Raw genomic sequence first — 24444 nt, 5'->3', positions numbered from 1 at the left:
GATAATGATAAACATAGGGGTGCATATATGTTTTGGTTTTCTTCAGATATATTCCAGAAGTAGATTCGCTATATTATATGGCAGTTCCATTTTCAATTTTTTGAGAAACCTCAACCATGTTTTCCACAGTGGCTACACCGGTCTGCATTCCCACCAGAAGTGCATTAGGATTCCTTTTTCTCCATATCCTTGCCAGCACTTGTTTGTTGATTTATTGATGATAGTTTTTCTGACAGGTGTGAGGTGATATCTCATTGTTATTTAAATGTGCATTTCTTTGATGATTAGTGATATTTAGCATCTTTTCATATGTCTATTGGCCATCTATATGTCCTCTTTGGAGAATTGTCTATTGAGGTTCTCTGCCAACTTCTTAATTGGGTTATTTTGTCTTTTTTGTGTTGAGTTGTCTGAGTTCTTTATAAATTTTGGATATTAACCCCTTACTGTATGTATCATTGGCAAACATCTTTCCCCATGCAGAGGGTTGCTTTTTCATTTTGTTGATGATTTCCTTTGCTGGGCAAAAACTTTTTAGTTTGATGTAGTTCCATTTGCTTATTTTTTCCTTTTTTTTCCTCCCTTGCCTGAGGAGATATGTCAGAAAAATATTGCTAAGAGAAATGTCAGAAATTTTACTGCCTGAGAGAAATCTAGGATTTTTTTTTATTGTTGTTCAAGAACAGTTTTCTGCCTTTTCCCCCTAGGATTTTTAAGGCTAGAGAAAAGAGTTGGTGAGGAAAACACATGAGAGGTCACTCATATGAAAGATACTTTAAATTTATTCCATATAGTTTTTGGAGGGTAAATCCAAAAGATAAAAATTAGTGGGAGACAGATTTCTGTCTCTAATAAAAGGAATAGATTTCTAACAATTTGCACTGTTCAAAAATGGAATCATCTTCTCGTGAATTAGTGAGTTTATTCCTATTTAAAATATTCAATCGGATAATGGATGACTTCGTGCCAGAGATAATGAAGAGAGACATTTACTTCAGGCTAGATGATTTCTATATTCCCTTCCAAGTCTGAGGATCCTTAAGATTCTCTAATTTTAGGTTCATGAGCTCAGTTAGAGTTGTAATCATTATAACATTTTCAGATGACACTGGTAGCCTTTACCTTCATAGTCAAGGATTCAAACACAATGTATACAAAGTCGATCTGAGTAAATGAAATCGCACCCAATTATTTTTGCTTCAAATTTAAGAGTCGTTAAAGGTTTAGTTTAGATACTATTTCTCCATATATACATGATGGCTTATCCCACTCAGAGCTAAAAACGAATCAAAATCAGGCATGTAATGGCCAAATAAATTCACTCATTGCTTACCTGAAAGTCAAAGATATGCGGTGAAGAAAATCATAACAACCCAGTAATATAATGTCTGTACAATAAATAACTCATCACCCTGACTCGCCGAGGGCACTCTGCAGCCCCGTGGATGGTGGTTCAGAGAAGATCAGTAACCAACGTGTGCTTTTTTAAGGGAGCTGATAAAGAACTTCCCCAAATGGTTAATACACTGTTAACTGTGAAATTAAGTGAAACAGAACATGGGAAGCACGTGTCTATATTGAATCTACCTGGCAACATTCTTATCATCCTTCAAACCACCCTTGGGGGGAAAAGTAAAAGGAAGAAACAGGCAGTATCACTCCAACTCTGGAAAGGAGAAAGGTGAGAACTTTATCCCCAGTTTGTGACTCTGTGTGGAAAAGAATTAGCTGCCAACAGCGAGTGTGCTGAAGCTGGGGTTGCGGTGGAACATGGCACTTACAGGAATAGGCACCTGTTAAAGCTGGATACCGACAGACCATTCACACACCTGAGCTTTGAAAAATTAAAAGTAAGTTTCTACAATTTCTTTCTGGCATAAAATGATCTAGACTATAACTGGATTCCGCCCCCCCCCCACTTCTTCTTGAATAAACTAATCTGCAGCATTTATAGACAAGAAATTCTTGGGTCCCATTCGTAACTCTGGGTCCCATTCAGAGCCGTGAAAATTGAATGAGCTTGCCAGTCACCCGAACTCTGGATCTCAGCCATCTTTCATTCCGCTTTTCCCTTCACTTCGACTTGAAATTTTGTGAAACACTTTATATGTCCTCAATGGTCATCGTGGAAATGTTCTGAGAGAGCTGTATTTAAGTATTTTGCAGTGAAGAGTTTTGTGCAATCAAGAGAAATATATTTCAAAAAAAGAAAAAATACATTTCTTATACCCTTAAATTTATATAGTATGTAGTAAAAATAACTGTATTAAAATTGGGCAAAATCCAGCACAAACCAATTGTAATTGTGTCAGTTATATTTTACTGTTCAGTTTTCTATATTTTGAATGAAAGACTATGCAATTTATTGTTCCTTTTAATATCTTCAAAGATGTAATATAGAAATGTTACTGTGTATTATAACATTACTTTCCAAGGATATCCAAGTGTTTTAAAATTATTTCAAGAATGTTTAGTTGACATAGGAACAAGGTATGAGGGATTAAAAGTTGTTTTTATTTAATAACTAAATAAACTGACAGAAAATAAACCCTCAGTATTAAAATAAACAAGTCATATGTTACTCCACTTATGGAGTAGTCATAGCCAAGGTCTCTAAAGAGAAGATCTCCAGTGTTTCCAAGGAGATCAGTAATGGTATCAAGAATTAGATTCCGACTTCAAATTTTATTTCAAAAAAGGTAACATTTTATTTATTTTTAAAATAAACTCCTAAAATCAGAAATATCATTCAACAGACACATACCAGAGTTGAGGGAAACTTTTTGAAAAAAAGACAAAAAGCACTGAGAAAGTTAACTTATTTTCCAGAGAATTCTGCTACTGTTAAAATTAAATGCTTTTTTCTTAAGACTTTATTTATTTATTTCTAGAGAGAGGGGAAGGAAGGGGAGAGATACACTGATGTGAGGGAGAAATATCAGTTGGTTGCTTCCTGCATGCACCCCGACGGGGGGTTGAACCCACAATGCAGGTATGTGTCCCAACACGGGGACAGAACCCACAACCCAGGCATGTACCCTGACCAGGAACCAAGACCTTGCGCTTTGTGGGATGATACCCAACCAACTGAGCTACATCGATCAGGGTTTAAAATATTTTAATTAGATAATAACTTACTTGCTTTCTTGTACTTTATGTCAGCAATTTCAACTGGTGTGCTGTGGCACCCTGGTGTGCCACAGAACTGTTAAAACACTCAGTACCTGACAAGTCAGGGGCACTGACCTCTTTTCCTTTACACCGTCAAATTGAAAAAATGACAACAGCCAACACAACAATAGCTGTCCAATGTGAATGAATCAAAACTATACCTTTTTTTGTCAGATTGGCAAAAAATATATATTTTGGTGTGCCACAGAATTTTAGTAGTGCCATCAGATGAAAAAGGGTGAAACTCGCTGCTTTATGTAATCTTCTCTAGTTTACGTCGTTACAGTCTAGCACATGTTAAATGACAAAAACAAATTATATATTTATATGATCAGTATGTTACAACATTAAGATCAGACAAATAATGCGAAGTTACCACTCTGCCTCCAATTTTTAAGCTCCCTATAATCTTACAGCAAGTCATCAAAAATGTAAAGATGTGAACAAAGTCTTTATAATTATCTTACAGAAGTATAAACCTCAATTATAAAGAGAGAGTTACAAGTAATATAATTAACATGATTAAAAAAACATTTCTAATAAAGCAGGAGAAATAATTATATTCAGACTTCATTGAACCATTAAAAACAAGGCAAACTCTATTACAGGAATAAAACAAGTGCAAAATATGCTTCATCTTTGGCTATTGACCTAGCATTCGCTTTTGCACAATCTAAACAACTTAGCCTTAATTCCAATGGCATACAGAATGGATTGGAAAGAAGCTAAAAGTTGGCTGATGGAGTGTGGCATGGGCGGCAACAGGGAATCTAAGAGGGAAAGGCAGTCTTCCCCCACAGACCCTCCTTGGTTCCTGCAGTCTTCTCCATCTCAGCTAATGGCAGCTTCATCCTGTGGCTGTTCAGGCTACGCACCTGATGTCTTGCTGGGGCTCCCCGCTGTCTCACATAGCCTGCATGCCTGCCACCAGCTAACACTGTCACCTCGCAAGAATGCAACTGCTCCCTCACTATCTACATCTCCAGGCCCGAGACCTCCCGAGTGCTCACTTGGATTACTGTAAAAACTCCTCACTCATCTCCCTGCTGTTTGCCTTTGCCCTTGGCAGTTTATTCTCAAGGCAGCAGCCAGACTGACCCTCTCCTCAAAGCTCTCCAGTGACTTCCCATCTCATTCAAAATAAAAGTCAACGCCCTCACAAACTGTCCCCCATTTCCCCTTTCCCCCTCACTGTCTCAGCTTCAGTTATATTAGACACTTTGCTCTTTTTTGAACAGGACACTCCCACCTCAGCGGTTTTGTAATTGCTGTTTCTTTTACCTCAGAGGTTCTTTATTTAGATACCACATGGCTTATTCCTTACAATTCTTTCAGGTTTGTTTTTTTTTAAACATCTCAAACTTGGCATTAACTCAACATACTTCAATATTAATGAGACTTTCTTCAATTAAAAATTTCTTCCCTTTTATTGATCCTAGAGAATATAGTAATACATCCTCTAGTAATATAATTACCAGGGAGGGAGAAAGAGAAAGGGAGAGAAACATGGACATGAGAGAGAAACATCAATTGGTTGCCTCCTGCGTGTGCCCAGACCAGGATCCGAACCTGCAAACCAGGCACGTGCCCTGCACAGGCATCAAACCTAACCAGCTGAGCCACATGGGCCCGCACTCCTTTAGGTTTTTGCTCAATGTCCACCTCTCAGTGAATGATTCACTGACCACGCAATTTGTAACTGCAAACCTTACACATTCTAACACTCCCCCATCTCCTTTCTTTAAAACTATTTTATTTTTTTTCTACAGAATTTATCACCACCTAATTACCATAAATTTTACTTATTTTGTTTGTCTGAATGCCTCACTGGACTGTAAACTCCATGAGATTAGGAATGCTGTCTGTTTTGTTCAATATTGTATTTCCATGGCTAGCACATAAGAGATGTTCAATAAATGCTTGTTGAGAGAAAGAGTACCCTCCACAAATCCTCTGGTAACCAGTGTCCGGAACTAGAGGTCTATATAGGTGACCCAGACACTTTCCTCTAAGGACAACAGAAAAATGGCTTCATGGAAGTTTCCTCATTCAATCTGGAGATTGTAACCCAACTAAAAATAGAGGCATTAAGCATTCCCATAGGACCATCATTCCCCTTACCTCTTTCCTGTCTTATGCCTGATGCCACCATCACTTTACTTAGAAAGGAATGGTTCCTAAGTACTCTGCAGGAGGAAGCAAAGAAACGTTGAGATGCTTGGCCCTACATTTGTGCAGTCTTTCCTCAGAAAGTGGATAAAATCCACACCCCCCCATCAGGAATTTAAGAAAGGAGATAATAGCCTTCTTCTTCCCCAACTTAAGGAAATGCTTTAACCAAAATTAAAGAATGAATGAATGATCATCATTACCAAGCCCTTATTATATGAAATGTTAAAGGGACTTATTTAAGAAAGAGAAGATCAAAAACTATGAACAGTAAATGACAACGAACTCAAAACTATCAACAGTGAATCTAAAAAAACACAAAACAAAACAAAAAAATGAAAATGAAAACAAAAACTAAGCAAACAACTAGAACAGGAACAGAATCAGAAAAATGGACATCACATGGAGGATTTTCAGTGGGGAGGGGAAGGCACAGGGAATAAAAAGCGTAATTGGTAGGCATTAAATAGACAAGGAGAGGTTAAGAATAGTATAAGAAACAGAGAAGTTAAAGAACTTATATGTACAACCCATGGACTATGGGGAGGAAGGCTGAGGAGTTACGGGTGCAGGGTGGAGGGGAGATGAAGGGGAGAAAATTGGGAAAACTATAATAGAAAAATCAATAAAATATACTAAGAAAGAATCAACCAATGAATACATAGATAAGTGAAAGAACAAATCAATGTCTCTCTCTCCACTTCCTCTCTCTCTAAAATCAGTCAATTTAAATAAATAAATAATGAATGAATGAATGAATGAATGAATAAGCTATCCCCAGGAACCTATTCATGGGTAGAGAGAAAATGAGAGCATGTCCTAAGAAATGACAAAGACAAATGAATCTGGACCTTATACCACTTTGGGGGCTCCATGCCAGTGCTAAAGCAGATCATGATATTGTTAGCTTTATATATTAACAGGCTGCTCCCAGAAATTGCACAAGACTTGTATAGTATGCAGATATAAAACAAAGAGAATGAATTCTCTATACCAGAAATAACACTCACAGATTTGTGAACTGGGGTTTTCCAGTCCATTTCCTTCATTTGAAAGGCAAAGTACTAGGAGCTTAAATCATTTTTGAAGCTCATCCAGGTATTAGTAGTAAAATATACTATAAATATTACCTGGCTCTCAATTCACCATTCTTTCTTTTCTTTTATTTTTTATTGTATTTTATTGATTATACTATTACAGTTGTCCTGATTTTTTCCCCTTTGCTCCCTCCCACCCAGCACCCCCACTCCCTCAGGCAATCCCCCCACCATTGTTCATGTCCATGGGTCATACATATAAGTTCTTTGGCTCCTCCATTTCCCATACTGTACTTTACATCCCCATGGCTATTCTATAACTACCTATTTGTACTTCCTAACCCCCTCACCTCTTCACCCATTCCCCCATACCCCCCTGCCATCCGGCAACCATCATAACCTTCTCTGTATCTATGGTTCTGTCTCTGTTCTTCTTGTTTGCTTAGTTTGGTTTTTAGAGTCCATTGTTGACAGATATGTATTTTTGTCTTTTTATTATTCATAGTTTTTATCTTTTTCTTAAATGTCTCTTTAACATTTTATATAATAATAGTTTAGTGATGATGAAATCCTTTATTTTTTACTTGTCTGGGAAGCTCTTCATCTGCCCTTCCATTCTAAATGGTATCTTTGCTGGGTAGAGAAATCTTGTCTGTAGGACCCTGCTTTTCATGACTTTGAATATTTCTTGCCAATCCTTTCTAGCCTGCAAAGTTTCTTTTGAGAAATCAGCTGACAGTCTTATGGGAACTTCTTTTCTCTTGCTGCTTTAAGATTCTCCCTTTATCTTTAACCTTTGTCATTTCAGTTATAATGTGTTTTGGAGTGGGCCTCTTTGCATCCATCTTGTTTGGGACTGTCTGTGCTACCTAGACTTGCATGTCGATTTCCTTCACCAAATTACAGAAGTTTTCTTTCATTATTTTTTCAAATAGATTTCCAGTTCCTTGCTCTTGCTGTTCTCTTTCTGGCACCCCTATGACACAAATATTGGACCTCTTGAAGTTGTCCCAGAGGCTGTTTATACCATCCTCATTTTGGGGGATTCTTTTTCTTCTTCTTGTTCTCTGTGGTTGTTTTTGCTTCCTTATGTTCCAAATCATTGATTTGATTCTCAGCTTCATCCACTTTCCTGCTGTTACCCTGTAAATTGTTCTTTATTTCAATTAGTGTATCCTTCATTTCTGACTGGACATTTTTTATGCTGCTGAGGTTCTCACTAAGTTCTTTGAGCATCTTTATTATCAGTGTTTCAAACTCTGCATCAGATAGATTGCTTATGTCCATTTAATTTAGCTCTTTTTCTGGAGTTTTGATCTGCTCTTTCATTTGGGCCATGTTTCTTTGTCTCCTCATTTTGGCAGCCTCCCTGTGTTTGTTTCTATGTATTAGGTAGAGCTACTTTCATCCCATGTCTTGGTAGTGTAGACTCATGTAGTAGGTGTCCTATAGAGTCCAGTGGCACAGCCTCCCCTATCACCCAAGCTGGGTATTCAGGGAGTACCCTTCATGGGGGCTGAGTACACCCTCCTCTTGTAGTTGAGCCTTGGTTGCTGTTGGCAGATCAATGGGAGGGATTTACCCAGGCCAGTCAGCTGCAAGGATGGGCTATGACCCACTTACCACCAACCTCTGCCCTCCGTGCATGGGCAGGGTGGTGGTGCTCTGACATGGTCTGTAGCTGTCCACTGGGTACACTGGCCCTGGTATTTCCCAGGTGGTACAGGCCAAGGTCAGCCTCCACCTATGTTTTGCCTGCCTGTGCTATGAAGCAATCTGAGATGGATGCTACTTGCGCCAGGCCTGGAGATTCCCAGGTGAAGCCAAGCTGTGACTCTAGGCTGGCTGCCGCTAGTGCTGGGCCTGGGGCTCACTGAGGTCTGCTGTTGCTTGTTTGAGAGGATTTAGGAAATTGTGAAGGATGAAACAAGACCAGCCATTCATAAGGAAAAACAGCTTGGGTGGGCCCATAAGTTGGGTGGGGCAGAGTCTTCTGGGGATCTTGAAGGCAAGTCAAACAGTGTTAGCCAGGTTGATGGGAGTCTCAGATATGGCACCAGCTTCCTGGCTCTGTGGGTATAGGGTTTAGAAAAGGGACAATGACCTCTGCTCACCTTGGTGCTAGACACTTCAGTTTTTCCTAGTATGCCACTGGTGCCTTTCAAGCTCCTACCCTGATGCTGGAGCTCAGAGGGAGTGAGTCTGAGTAGGTGAGTCCATGTGTGGGTTCTTTAAGAGGAACTGCTTGGAGCTCCAGCCGTTTCTTCTACCGATAATCACTAACTCCGTAATTGTCAGACTTCCATTCAATTAAATGTCTGATAGTTTTGAGTGATGGTTGTTCTATATTTTAGTTGTAATTTTGATATGGTTGTGCAAAGAGGTGAGCCATGTCTGCCTACACCTCCATCTTGACCCTTGATTCACTGTTCTTTCATTCGAGCAAGGTCCTCTATAAACTTGAGGGGTCCTCTAACCAGGAATTGAGTCATCCTGTAGCATCTGAGTTTAAATTACTATGTCACCAAGAAATAAAAATCTAATTTTCCAATATTATTCTGAAATTAAGTTGTGGTGAGTCTGGATGTTATTTTACCCTTTCAATAGTAACTGTAATTAAAGGGGGGAAAACATTTAATTATTATTTATATATTTTGTGTCACAAACAGAGAAAACTCATTTGCTCCTGGGTATAAGGATGGATTCTGGTGATCACATCTCCAGATTTAAGTCCCAGCTTTGTCACGTATTAGTGGAAGCCTTTTTATTCTCTGTAAGCTTTGACTTTCCTCATTTTTAAAAAGTAGGTAACAGCACTACTTACGTCATTGAGTTGTTGTGAGAATAATGCCCGAAAGCACTCAGCACACGGCCCAACACGTGCATGTATTCGTACTGACAGACCTATTGTCAACACTGTGGATTGCAGCCACACTTACATGGGAATTACAATCAAACTCCCACCCTTCAAATTTTAGATATGACTTTCTACTTACTAAACTAACCTCCCAACTCAGAACGCTTGTTGATTTGCACCTTACAGCAATTCCTTCTGTCTAGTTCCTCAAGAAATGAAAAAATTGTAACACAGTCACTTTATGCAACGATTCAATAAGATTTAAAGCCATAAACAGATTAAAGTCGACATTAAACAGACATTTTGTAATCTATTTTGGCCAAAACGGTGTTTATTTTCCCTGACTCCTGTCACCATTACTCAGCGAGCCAGCACCAACCTTACCAAGAGTTCTGGGTGATGCAAGGGCGCCCTCTGTCTGAGTGCTGAAAACAAATTCACAGGTAAATTAAATACTTTTAAAAACTGATGTAATCTCAAGTACATTCTTCATCAACAACTCTAGGAAGTTAACCCTCTCTTTAATCACTGCCATCAGATAATCAGGAAAACAAAAGTCATGTCATTTGTGACAAGAGTGACAATGGTCAAGCCTACAACTCTGTCATTTTACCTGGGAATTCGGAAAGGAAATCCACCATATGTCCCTAAAATTTATTCCATATTATTCAATACAATTATAGGTGTGAAGCACCTAGATACGTATATTGATATCTTTGTTTGTCCTGTGCATGTAAAACTCTATACTTTATTCAACGTGCCATTGTAGCAGTCTGCCCAGGAAGGAGTTTCACCAACATTAAATATTTATTGGGTATCTTCTGTGTGCAGGCTCTGCACTATTAAAACGGATGGAAAAAATAAACACATTCTTTATCCTCAAAGAAATAACAATGTACTTTCTCAAATATTAAAAACAATGTGTACAAAGAAACACAGCAAAATGCCCACTGAAAAAGACATTCTTTTCTCTGTTTGCTGCTTTCTGTGTCACCTCAGGAAAGTTCTTCAACTTCTCAGAACCTCAGTTCCATAATACAGAATAAGGACATAACACAGACCTCCAAGGAAAGTCACAGAAGTTAATCAAGATGCTTGTAAAGGGCTGGACACATAGTAAAAGCTCAATAATAGGTATCTCTTTTTATTTATTAATATCATTAAGAGAATAATAGCATCTTACATTCAATTTCACTTGCTTGGAATGGAAAGATGTAAACAAAATATTTTGTATCTTATTTTTTCAACAGTAAACATTCATTCTAATGAAGAAAAATAAGTGATAATGATCAAACTATTCATCAGGTCAATAATAAGCCATTTCTAAAGGGATTATTTTAATATAAAATATTATAATGAAGACTCCTTTATCACTAATGAAATTTAAGAATGTATAAGAATGTGCATTTTTTAGTACTTCACATAGCTTGCCTATTTCTCAAAACACCTAAAATGTTAAAAATAATTTCATCACACTAGAAAGTCATCTACATTTCTAACACAATGAGCAGCCCAAGAACAGAACCATGAACATAAAAGGTATCTTAGTAATATTCTAGTTCTACTTTGGGGTGGTTTTTTTTGGGGGGGTGGGGAATAAGAATTTATGTATCTCTTTAATGTTACAAAGAACTTTAAACTCCATTGGCTAATATAAATAAGAACAAAAGCACAGTACAAAATATTTGCTAATAAAAATAATTAAAGCTAGGCTAAAGAACTATATGTAGTACCTCACTTAATTCTTACATCAACTTGAGATAGGGGTTATTTTCTCCATTTACCAGTGAGGAAACTAAGGCACAGAGAGGCTTTGTAACTTGAGAAGGTCCTGCAACCAGTACACAGCAGAATCAAATCCAGGCTGCCTCATTCCAGAGCCTGCAGCTCAGCCTTTATACATGCTCCCTATTACCTAACAGTAGTAATTTTCTTAAGTATCTATGAGTCTATACTGACATAAAAGATTGAAAAATAAATAAATAAGTGTGTGGGGGGTAGATTACCTCATTTTTACAGAAGAACTCCAAATAATAACTGTAGGAACAATGAGGAAAATAACTACCATTCAGTAAACATCAGTTGTTGCAGGCAAGAACCATCAGTGGATTCCAATTTAAATTAGGTGAAAATATGATGAGAAATAGAATATTAGCAACACATCAAGGCATCTCTCCATCTAATGTGTATTAATTACAATGAAAAAACTAGTAATTTTACAATGGAGAAACCCAGCAGACCACTTAAACCAAATAATCGAAGCTGACATCACCACCAGAAAGGTGGAATCACTGAAATTATTGAACGTGCACACAGAACCCTTCACGCAAATAATCTTTACTTAATGACTTAAAGCTATTCAATGCTTTTGCTACCATCAAGTTCAGTAGTAAACCACCAACTGTGACAAAAATTTAACAAATTGTTTGATTTGAGACTGGGTGCACAGTACACATTTATTTCTAAAACCACTGGAAGCATATTTTTGCCTTTGTGAAAACTGTATGCTTGACAAGTTATGATGAAGCAGGCCAAATCTAACTGCTAATATTTCTACTATTGTATAGTAATGTGAGATAAAGTTGTTAGGGAAATTGTATTTAGAAGCTATAGTTTACAAATCCTGAAACTGATTATTTTTAACTTTTCTTATCAAGGGGAATATGCCATGAGTAAATAAATAAATACCCAAAAAAGTATGTCTACCTTTTTTTAATTTCAAATAATTAAAACTGATATTTTTAAGCACTTACTATGTGCCAGGCACATTTTTTCCTGCACATTATTTCATAACACTCACAATTTCATAAAGTAGACTATATGTATTATCATCGATCAGAGAAGGAAATGGTTGGAGATATTAAGAATATTGCACAAGGACTAGTTGTCTGACACTATCAATACTATCATTCTTTGTCTAAATCATTTTTCAATTGTTAACAAGTAGGAAATCTAATTTGAGTTTCATTGAAATTCATCTTTACTTCCCTCCTATCCAAGACTTGTTGGAGAAAGATTAACACACAGCAAGGGAAATGGTAGATAATTAGTCATCTAAGGTAACTAAGAGTTGGCCATATTGTTTTTATAATTATACTAAATCTTATTTATATATCCTTGCTTTATATCAATTTGAATTCTTATGGTAGAAAACCATGATTTTGATTAAATATAAAACAGGTAGTTAAACTTCTAAATATATGCTTTATAGGAAGCTGAAGCACATGGAATTACTCAGGTATTCACTCCTGATTTTTTTCTTTTACACACATAAGTCTAAGCAAAATGTACAAATGTAAATATGGTATTTTTAACTTCCTGTTTTCTATCCTTAAAGCACAGATTTCTTGGACCTAGTGAAAACAAATTTTCAAGGAACTGCATTAGAAACTTTTATAACTGATGTAGCCATCTATACTGGAAGAATGTCATAATTTATTTCTTTTTAAGTTTTTATTATTGAAAATAGTTTTAAAAATTCTTTAAATGTGTTTATTGATATGAGAGAGGAATGTGGGGGGAAAGAGAAAGAAACATCCATGTGAGAGAGAAACATCGGTTGGTTGCCTCCCACATTCATCCTGACTGGATCAAACACGAAACTTAGGTATGTGCCCTGACAGGGAATCGACTCCCAGCTTTTGGTATACCAGATGATACTCCACCCAAGTGAGCTACACCAGCCAGGGCTTAAAAATATTTCTTGTTATTACAGTTTATTTGCATCCTAAATAAAAATAAGTTACTTCATATTGTCTTCTGAATTCCCTATACCTTACCTACAACAAAACAAGTTACTCTGGGTGTCTACTGGATGAGCCACCAAGCCAGAGTTTGGACTTTATCATTGGTTTCAGTGTTATTTTTAGAGGTGTGGGGATACAAAAGAAGTTCTTAATCTGGAGACATTTAAAATGGCTTTTATTTTCTTCAGAAAGAAAATAGGCTGTCAAACTTCCCGACCATCACAGCATCCTTTAAATACAAAATAACGATTTTGTACAAAATGTTTACATTCCTTATCTTATTGATGTATAAAATAACACAGCCCTGGCATCAGTGGAATTTCACGGGCAATGGAATGCTTGAGTAAGCCTTGTCAAAATAGGCGTTTTCCTCCTTCTTTAAAATGTTATAAAGTATACATAATCAAAAGAAAGCAGTTTCTTTCCATGTGTTACTTACAGATAAACTATCATCTAAAAAGCATAAATTTCCCGGGCAAGACTTTCTCTCCTTATTCTTATGCCAAAAATGGAAAAATATCTTATACTGAAGTCCAAATTACAGGTAAGAAGAAACAAAAACCAAGTGACAGGTGCATGGGGGTGAATTTTCAAATGCCAGTGACTTAAAGAATTTGCAGGTGTTCCATTTTTCATTAGCATTGAGATTTTCTGTTTTCTATAATATATGAACACATTAAATTGAGAACAGTTTTCTTATCAATTTAAATACAATAAAATGTAACATTAGATTTTTCTCATTTGTATCCATTTAAAATTCACATTTTCATTTTACCTTAACTTCTCTTTCAAAACAAATCTCAAAAATAGAAAAAAAATGCCCAATGGGAAGTTTTATTTACTTGGTAGGAAAATTGAAAGGACAGAAAATAAACACATTCTTTACAATCCCAGAGATGACAAAAATCTGTATTTCAAGTGGCTTCTAGTCTCCCTTAAAAATTTGAAAGTTGTATATAACATTTTATAAAGTAATCTTAACAGCCAGATTAATGTTACTGTGCTCTGGATCTAGTTTTAATTGTATATGTCTTATAATACAATGTAAGGATGATTGATTTGGTAATTTTGAACCTATTGATTAAACTGACCCCAACAAACATGGTCATTATTTTGGTGGAGATATTTACAAGCATTTATAGTCACTGACTTCTTGGAGTTGTTTCTTGTTATCTTCCTGGTCTTACAATTCCCCAGTTTAAAAGTGCGAGAAAACGAACACCCTCCTGTGGAGAGAAGACCTGTGGGGTATAAACACAAATGCAAGCTTTTTGAAGTCGACGTCTATAAGATTTTGCTGCTAAGTTTTTGTCGTTTTTTTCATCAAAATTTGTGAGCTTTCCCGTAAAAACTCCACGCTACTTAGCTTTAACCCCACCGGATACGTGCCCCCTACCCACTTCTGGCCCCTTTAACTGGCTACTGCGCAGTTTCCGCATCGCAGGCCCCTTCACCCTCCGCGAGGTGGAGCCCGCGGAGTCCAATTGCCCGGGCTGTGGAACCCGGGGTAGCTCGGGGCTCCACTGAACCCGCGGGTTGTGAGTCCGGACTGCCGACTCTAGCTCCAGGCCCTTCTGGGAGATCTGAGGCCTCTCCCAAAACATCCCTACAGGGTTTTCCCTTTGTTCATTCATTCAGCAAACATCTGTTCAATTTAAGATGCTCAGTCCTCCCGTTGTCAGTGACCTAGTGAAACCAGGGAGAAGGAATCTCGGCCACTTTAGCAAGTACCGCGTAGGATTTACCAAGTGCCGTCCCTCCGAGGTTCAAGCGCCCGGGAGCAGGAGGGACTTTAGGCCTCGGCCGAGGCATTCTGGACCAAGGGCTGGGAGCGGTCTGGGAGCCAGGTCTCCAGCAGGGTAGGTGGGTGGGTGAGCGGGCAACCAGATCTCCGCTGGTCGGCTCAGGAGGTGTCTCCGCGGGTTTTCCCAACCGGGGCCTCCTGACCGCACGGCGGAACTACAACTCCCAGCAGCTCGGCTGCCCGGACTTCCGGAAGCCACAGCTGGGTGGGGAGGAAACGCGGAGACTTGGCGGAGAAGCCGGGGGTTCATTTAGCAAGAAAAAGGGGGGCGGGAAGGGCGGTGGGAATAACCTGTCAATTCGCCACCATGAACGTGGTTTTTGCTGTGAAGCAGTACATTTCCAAAATGATAGAGGACAGCGGACCGGGTATGAAAGTACTTGTCATGGATAAAGAGACGGTGAGTTTGCTTTTGCTCAGTATTTGTGAGGGAACCCTCCTTCTTTTACAATAGCTGGTCCCATTGCACTCTAGGATTTAGTATTTAATTAAAGGTTTTTAAATGAGGGTCAGCTCTGTACGGAACTGAAAGACTGTATAAAGCTTGCCCAGTAGGTTTTCAGACTAAAGGGCTTTAACCACTGCCAGAGATTTTGTTCTTGTACCTGGAACAATTTCTTGGAATCGGAAATCCTTTTCTAAATGTTTCTTCCAAAAATATGTGAGACAGAACATCTGAGATGGTCCTGTTGATTCTACTCAGCATTGTGTTTTTAAAGTAAAGCTGTAGGGCTCAAGCTGAGATGACAGATTATTTATTGTTGATCACAGAATTTAAAAAAAACTCTTTAAGGAGATAGAAAAATTTGGCGGGGAGTGGTAGTGGGAGGAATGTATGGATTGTCCGTGTTTAGAGAGAGCATCTCTCTACATTGCATTGCCTACAAGTTTTGGATGGTCAGTAAATGTTATTACATATGTCAAATATTTAAGATGCCCAATTAAGTATTCATGAATTTTTTAAGTTTTAGGTATTGTGGCTTGTTTTTATTATTCTGGATCATCATAATATTAGTAATTCTTTTTCTTTACAGACTGGTATAGTGAGTATGGTATACACACAATCGGAGATTCTTCAGAAGGAAGTATACCTTTTTGAACGTATCGATTCTCCAAACCGGGAGATCATGAAACACCTGAAAGCAATTTGTTTTCTTCGACCAACGAAGGTACTGCATGAACTGAACTGCCATCTGCTCAGGCAGATACAGAACGCTATGATCTGAAAACATTAAACAGGCAAAATAAATTTGTATTATCATCATTTGTGGCATCATAATTATCCCGGTTTATCAGAGTTACAGCCTTGACTCTCCTTCCCATATCTCAGTTCACTTCTTACAGCCATATTTTTTTCCTTTAAAATGTCTTTTAGGTTCTCAACTACTTCCAAAGACACTAACTACCCTGACAGAAACCCACATCACTTTATTCCTGGATTAACCTCCTCGCACTGAACACCAATGCCACTTAATCTTATGTACTTACATCAGTGTCTTGAGTCTTTATCATTTCATTCACATCTATGCTGAGAAACCTATAAAGGCTCAATTTTACTTCCATGATTAAATCTATACTTAGCAGCCTGGCCCTCAAGATGCTCCTTTAGCTGGTCTTGTCTGCCCTTGTATATCCAACTCCACTGTCCTACCTCTTCGCCTTCACTACAGCCAACTAGGCCTTTTTATCATCCCTCTGTGTCCTCGTTCCAGCCCTCTATTTGTTTGTCCCTTTATCCTAATTGAGATTCTTTAGCCTTCTGTCAGTTTTTGTCCAGCATCCAAATCTTGTTTGAATCCTCCTTTAAAAGTCCTTAACTATTTCAATCTTATTTTGTATATTCTCTTGTTCTTCAACTCCAATGTACTCTTACCACACTTGTACATTGTGCACTTTCCAAAATACAAATCTGATCATGTTACCTCTGCTTGGAATCCTTGAATGACTTCTCATTATTTTTATGATAAAGACAAAACTCCTTAATTGTGTCCTGCAAGGCCCCATGTGGTCTAGGTCCTATCATTTCTACAGCCTCATTTCAAACCATTTCCACTTTTTTGCTCTTAGCCACATCAATGTTTTAGTCCACTATATTCCATCATGCTACAGGACATTTGCATAGGTTCTTTTCTCTGTTTGAAACTTCTTCACTGCAAGCAAACCCCTGACCTTGCTGACCAGGTCAAACCTTCCTGGTATAAGCACTGACAGCACCATCTTCCTTTCTCTATTGCTTGTCACATTTGAAATTTCATATGATTTGTGTGATTAATTAATATCTATCTCACGTACCAGCAATAAGTTCCATAAGAAGAGAGATGGTCTGTTTTTTCACAGTATTATGTCCCCAGTGCCTGCCACATGATGGACACTTGATAAACAGTTCCTGAATTGATGAATGCATTAATTCTGTTATAGAAGTTTCTGATTGTTTCACATATATACCTCTTAGTCATGAAGTTCTAGTCTGAGAGGGATCCCAGAGATCATGTAGTGCATTTCCTAACTTGTTTATTAGAGAACCTCTTTCATTTAAATATATGTGAGGGTATACACACACACACAAATGTGTATATGTGTATATATACACATACATACAAATGTGTATATACGTATTCTCAAAATAATGTTCTTAAAACATTTTCCTTAAGATTGTATGATAAAGTTAATTTTAATCTTCTAAATGACAATTTAAAAAATCTTTTTTCCCATTTAACAAGCAATGTGCATTGCTTACACTACTTTTAATTCTGTAAGAAACTTATGTTTTTTTAACATTCAAATATGCTGTTTTATGTCATGTATTGTTTGGGGCCCAACTTTATACTGGAATTTAACCCTGTGTTATAGTATCAAAAATAGGTAAGACCTGCATTGTGATCTAATATAACTGGAATTCTTATGTTTTGACCATGTAAAAATCAACTGTTTTTACTTCTAAACTGCATATTTTAACTTCAAAATAATGTAATTATAGAAAGGTCTTAGCCTGCTCTTTACAAATATTTCACAAACACTGCAGTTGTGCAGGCTTAGGTTTCAGTAAGTTGAAAACCAAGGTGAATATAATTAACTATATTTTACCTTGACTCTTGGTGTTTTTTAATATTAAATTTGTTGCAGTGATGTTGGTTCATAGGGTGATAAAGGTTTCAGGGGCACATTTCTGTGATGCATGATCTGTATGTTATGTTGTGTGACTGTTGGTTTTTAAAAGGACTAGACATGTTTTGATATCCTATATAATAATTTTCATCAGGTAAATATTTGTAGATAAGCAGCTTGAGGCAGATTTATAGAATTATCAGTTTTATGTTATATTTCAGCATCTGCGTTCTTCATATATTTTTAATCTTTATTTGGCCTAACATAACACAGCTAGTTAATACTGCATATGATTCTTGATCATTATGTTTAATGTATTTCTCTTTCAGCCTGAGGCCTCACCCTCCCCAACAAACACACACTTAAATCTAGACCTCAGCGCACAGTAGTAGACTCTTGGTAAACACTTAAATAAACCAATGGATGATATTTATTACTTCTTCACCTAAGCAATTCTCCTATTTTGTTCGTTTGTTCCTTTCTAGGAGAATGTGGATTATCTGATTCAGGAGCTCCGAAGACCCAAGTACAGTATATATTTTATTTGTAAGTATGTTACTTTACCTATTCAGTTATGTAACTATATGCTAGCTAGCTATGTTCTGTTGGCCACTTCGTATCATCAAGAAGTTCATTGAATCCTTCACTGAAAGAGTGTTTTCTTTTTTAATGTCCTTTCAAAGTTTTAAAAGTCTTGCAGCCAACATTCTATTTCAGAAAGCTGAATGTGGTTTTCATTCTTCATTAATCACATAGGTAAAAAATTGCTTTTTGTTTAACTATGCCTTTCAAATTTTTTTGTAAGTCAAAAGTTGTAAGTAGCCTAGTTTCACAATGGGTATTCTTATTCCTATTTTATGCTTTTGTGAACTGAAGCATAGAAACTGATTTATTTACTTGGAGGGAGGATATACTTGAGTTTGTTGGAAAGGCAGAGCTTTACTTCACCTACCAAATGAAAATATTCCACTTCTCTTTGCTACTTTATGTAGTACTTGAAAGAACAAATCATCAGATAGCTGTCTCTTACTTGTCTAACTTGGCAGGGGGAGTGCAGTGGGGGACAGGGAGGATGGGGGTGCAGAGGCCTGGAAATAAACCAGCTTTGTGGTTACTATACGATTACACAGATTTTTTTTTTAATGAAATACCTTCTGCTTTGGAAGTTACATCTGTTCTCCTCTAGATGTCATTACTGATCTTTATAGGTTAGTATAGTTTATTTGGTACCATTTCCAAAACCAAGGACAAAACTTAGTACCCAGTATGTACTGTATTTGAGAAGTTTTAAAGCTTACTTGAGGCTTTGGAGTCTTAGGGTTTAGACTGTATGTACTTTGTTCAGGATATACTACAATTTAATAATGGTACCAAAAATTAACAGTTGTGATAAAACTTTGTATTTTATAAAGAACTTTCTTAGATATTATTTCATTTGGCCCTCACAACAACCCCAAGGGTAAAAATAGAAATTGTATTAGTTTCATTATTTTTTGTTTTGTTTTGTTTTGGTTGGTTGTTTGTTTTGGCTTATAGCCACAGGCCTTCTTTTTAATTAAACATCTTATTTTGAAATAATTGTAGATGCACATGTAGTTGTGAGAATGATACAGAGGCCCATACATCCCTTGCACAGTCTCCCCCAGTGTAGCATCTTATACAGCTGCAGTACAGTATCGCATCCTGGGTGTTGACATAGATACAGTCAGGATACAGAACACTTCCATCTCCACGAGGATCCCTGGTATTGTCCTTTTTCTAGCCATACCCACTTCCCTCCCGCCCCAGCCCTCTCATTAATCCCCGGCAACCACAACTGGTCTCCATTTCTGTAATTTTGTCATTTCAAGAAGGTTATGTAAGTGGAATCATATAGCATACAACCTTTAGGAATTGTTTTTTGTTTTTGTTTTTTTTTACTCAGCATAACTCTAGAGATTAATCCAAGTTATCCATCTGTCAATAATTTATTCCTTTTATTATTGAGAAGCATTCTGTGGTATAGATATGCCACACTTTATCTCTTTTACTTCTTGAAGGACATCTGAGTTATTTCCAGTTTTGGCTGCTACAGATAAAGTTGTTAAAATCATTTGTGTGAATATAAGTTTCATTTCTCTGTAATAACTAATGCCCAGGAGAGCAATTGCTGGGTTATGTGGTAGTTACATGTTTAATGTCCTAAGATACTGCCAAATATTCTCTAGAGTAACTGCACCATTTTACATTTCCACTAACAATGTATAGGTAGTACAGTTTCTTTGAATTCTCACAAGCATTTGGTGTTGTCCCTATTTTTTATTTTCGCTATTCCGGTAAGTGTGCAGTTATTCCAGTATTTTTTAGTCTTATCACAAGCTAGGTATTTAGGAAAATGTAGTTACTTATGTACTCAGCAGTTGCTAGATAGGTAGGTGGGTGGGGGGGGCAGAGAGAGGCAGAGACACAGAGACTGATTCCCTGTGCTTCCACATTTAAATGTAAGTGAACATCTAACAGAATCATTCTTTTGCTGTATCTCTTAGCTAAAAATTGAATAGGCCATGAGGTAAAAGCCTCCTTTTTCCTACAAAGAGAGTTCATTGATGCAGCAATTAAGATTAATAATGAATAATTATATCCATGTACAGACTTCCAGTCAAGATGGAGGCATAGTTAGACACACGGTGCCTCCTCGCACAACCAAAAGGACAACAACAGTTTAAAAACAAAAAACAACCAGAACTGACAGAAAAAAATCAAGCTGTATGGAAGTCCAACAACCAAGGAGTTAATGAATAAACATTCATCCAGACTGATAGAAGGGGCGGAGATGGGCAGCTGGGTGGAGAGGTCTCACGGCAAGTTGGCAGCTGGCGGACCAGGTGGTCCCACAGTCATGTGCAGATAAACCAGGAAGAACAACTGGGGAGCGAGACAGACTGCACAACCCAGGGCTCCAGGGTTGCGAGGAAATAAAGCCTTAAACCTCAGACTGAAAACGCCTGTAGGGGTTGCCATGGTGAGAGAAACTCCCAGCCTCACAGGAGAATTCACTGGAGAGACCCACAGGGTCCTAGAATGTATACAATCCCACCCATCTGGGAATCAGCACCAGAAGGGGCCAATTTGCTTGTGGGTAGCGGCAGGAGTGACTGAAAACCAGCAGAGAGCAGAGCAGGTGGCACAGATCCCGCTCTGACCCCTGCCCCACATACAGCGGCGCCGCAACGTAGGTTGCCCCACCCTGCAGAATACCCGAGGCTCTGCCCCAACTACCTAACAGGCACGCCAAAACAAAAAAAATGGCCCAAATGAAAGAACAGATCAAAGCTCCAGAACAAATACAACTAAGTAATGAAGAGATGGCCAACCTATCAGATGCACTGGTAATCAGGATGCTCACAGAATTGGTTGAATATGGTCGCAAAATAGAGGGAAACGTGAAGGCTCTGAAAATAAAAATAAAGGAAAATGTACAGGGAACCAATAGTGAAGGGAAGGAAACCAGGACTCAAATCAATGGTTTGGACCAGAAGGAAGAAATAAAGAGTCAACAAGAACAGAATGAAGAAACAAGAATTCAAAAATATGAGGAGAGGCTTAGGAACCTCCAGGACAACTCTAAATGTTTCAATATCTGAATGTAGGGATGCCAGAAGGAGAAGAGGAAGAGCAACAAATTGAAAACTCATTTGAAAACATAATGAAGGAGAACTTCCCCAATCTGGCAAAGGAAATAAGACTTCCAGGAAGTCCAGGAAGCTCAGAGAGTCCCAAAGAAATTGGTCCCAAGGAGGAACACACCAAGGCACATCATAATTACATTAGCCAAGATTAAAGATAAGGAGAGAACCTTAAAAGCAGCAAGAGAAAAAGAGACAGTTACCTACAAAGGAGTTCCCATAAGGCTATCAGCTGATTTCTCAAAAGAAACCTTGCATGCAGGAAGGGCCTGGAAAGAAGTATTCCAAGTCATGAAAAGCAAGGACCTACATCCAAGATTACTCTATTCAGCAAAGCTTTCATTTAGAATGGAAGGGCAGATAAAGTGCTTTCCAGATAAGGTCAAGTTAAAGGAGTTCGTCATCACCAAGCCCTTACTATATGAAATGTTAAAGGGACTTATCTAAGAAAAAGAAAATAAAAAATATGAACAATAAAATGACAACAAACTCACAACTATCAACAACCAAACCTAAAAAAAAAAAAAATGCAAACAACTAAAACAGGAACAGAAATGGAGATCACATGGAGGGTTATCAGCAGGGAAGTGGAAAGGGTAAAAGGTACAGCGAATAAGTAGCATAAATGGTGGAAAATAGACAGGGGAGGCTAAGAATAGTATAGGAAATATAGAAGCCAAGGAACTTATATGTACAACCCATGGACATGAACTAAAGGGGTTCGAATGCAGGTAGGAGGAGGTGTTCAGGATGGTGGGGAATAAAGGGGGGGAAATGGGACAACTGTAATAGCATAATCAATAAAATATATTTTTTAAAATTCAAAAAATAATAATGAATAATATTTTCTTTTCTGGTTCTAAAGATTGTTTGATATGAGCTATAACTATGATGTAGAAGGAAAACGTGTGTATATATATGTACACACACACACACACACACACAATGTAGTTCACACTAAAGCCTATGAAAAATAGAGTTGAAATTTCGTGGGTGGATCAATCAATTTCACAATTTTATTTAGTTATTTGGATTAAAATAAACTAAAATGTGATTGTATATAGTAATTTTATTTATTACAATACAAACTTTCAGCACAGTTTATTTTAGTACTAAACTTGCCTTCTGCTCATATCATTTTTTTGAATCCTCACCCAAGGGTGCATGTTTTACTATTGATTTTAGAGGAGAAGTGAGAGAGAGAAACATAAATATGAGAGAAACATCAGTCGGTTGCCTCCCATATGTGCCCCAGCACCCCAACTGGGGATCAAACCCACAACTTTTTGGTGTTAGGGGATGACACTCGAACCAATTGAGCCACCCAGTCAGGACTCATATCATTTTTTTCATAATTTTATTTTTTTATATTTTTATACCTGCTGAGTATTATATGCACCTTTCAAAGATTATATAAAAGTAGACAGAATAGTATAACAAATTCCAATGTACCCATCACCCAGTTTCAACAATTACTGTACTATGGCCAAACTTGTTTTAGCCATACTGCCACCTACTCCCCCACCAATGTTATTTTGAAGGATATCTAAGATATCACATGATTTTACCCATAGTACTTCAGTATGCATCTCTAAAAGATAAGGACTCATTTTTAAAAATACTATTATCATACCCAAATCAGAAAAAATAATTCCTATTTTAAAATACTCATTCAGTGTTCAAATTCTCTCATGTCTTTTGGGGGTTTTTTTCCACAGTTTGTTTTAATCGGGATCATAGTAAGGTCCACACATTACTATTGGTTGATGTGTTGTTTAACCTTTTATTTTCTTCTCTTGGTTATCTCTTCTGTGCAATTTATTTGTTGAAGAAACCACATTGTTCTGTTAAAGTTTCCTACAGCCTGGATCTCACCAATTGCATCCCCGTGAGGTATTTTAACATGTTCTTTGCAGTTTAAAATGTTCTCCTGTCTTTCAGTTTCTGTAAGTTGGTACCTGGATACAGAGGCCTAATTAGATTCAGGTTTGATTTCTTTTTGGCAGAATACTTCATCAGTAGTGTGGTGTGCTTCTGTTGGCCATCTCTTATTGTGACGTTAGCTGCGGTTGATGCTCGATGCCTAGGTCCTTCCGCCAATTCATTAGGGGTTGAAAAAAATGGTATTTTAATCCTATCATTATCATTCCTTCTTTATTTTTTTAGCTGGGATGGTTCTATAAAGAGAAATTTCCTTTCACCTACTATTTGCTTGTCTGGTAGTACAGTTTGTGTATAAAAGGATAAAAGCTTACTTCTTTCCCTTTGCTATTTTCAGCATAAGATTTGATTAGAATCCTTCAATATGTACAGTGGTGGTCCTTTTATAAAAAGTATTATTATGAATTTATGGATTTAAACATACTTGTGCTACTCCTTCCAGTTTGAAGGTGTTCAACTCTGACATATACTACAGTGTATACTAAACTCCCCTTAGTCATTAGGCTTTAACCGCCAGGCCAACTTATGTCTGATTGCAGCAAAGATGATCTCCTTTTAGTCAACAACAACTCATATGTCTGTTTCAGATTTCAGTAATGTGATCAGCAAGAGTGATGTGAAGTCATTAGCTGAAGCTGATGAACAGGAAGTTGTGGCTGAGGTTCAGGTAAACATCTTGGTCCTGTAACTCGTTTCTTATATTGGCCCTTTTTAAAGATTTGAGTCTAAAAATCGGGAAGGTGCTGTTCATCAGACACGATAAGTGTGCACTGCACCAGACTATACTCATATTTAGAAAGTTTGGAAGAGACATCAAACTGGGTGGGGACAGAATTAAAGGTGTCAGTGGGAATAAGGAGACTGGCCTGGTATTGGATCCTACTAGACTGGTAGGAAGAGTTTCACCGGGTTGGGGACAGAGTCGGGTATGTCCTGTGATAGCCTTATG

At 37.6% G+C, this 24444-nt stretch overlaps 1 protein-coding gene across 1 annotated transcript in view; it reads left to right on the top strand.

The window, feature by feature from the left end:
* The first annotated feature begins 15001 nt into the window (after positions 1-15001).
* The window catches only part of VPS45 (vacuolar protein sorting 45 homolog), a 56523-nt gene continuing 47080 nt past the window's right edge, over positions 15002-24444 (top strand). The window contains exons 1-4 of the mRNA XM_045816700.1: positions 15002-15184; positions 15819-15953; positions 18375-18435; positions 24083-24162. Of these exons, the coding sequence (XP_045672656.1) occupies positions 15092-15184; positions 15819-15953; positions 18375-18435; positions 24083-24162 (369 nt within the window). The 5' untranslated portion in view covers positions 15002-15091. The remainder of the gene's footprint in view (positions 15185-15818; positions 15954-18374; positions 18436-24082; positions 24163-24444) is intronic.

The sequence above is a fragment of the Phyllostomus hastatus genome, unplaced genomic scaffold, assembly GCF_019186645.2.
Source record: "Phyllostomus hastatus isolate PE091 unplaced genomic scaffold, TTU_PhHast_1.1 phas_scaffold_216, whole genome shotgun sequence".
NCBI lineage: Eukaryota > Metazoa > Chordata > Mammalia > Chiroptera > Phyllostomidae > Phyllostomus > Phyllostomus hastatus.
The sequence above is the reverse complement of the archived record's forward strand: the minus strand, read 5'-3'. Positions and strand labels throughout refer to the sequence as shown.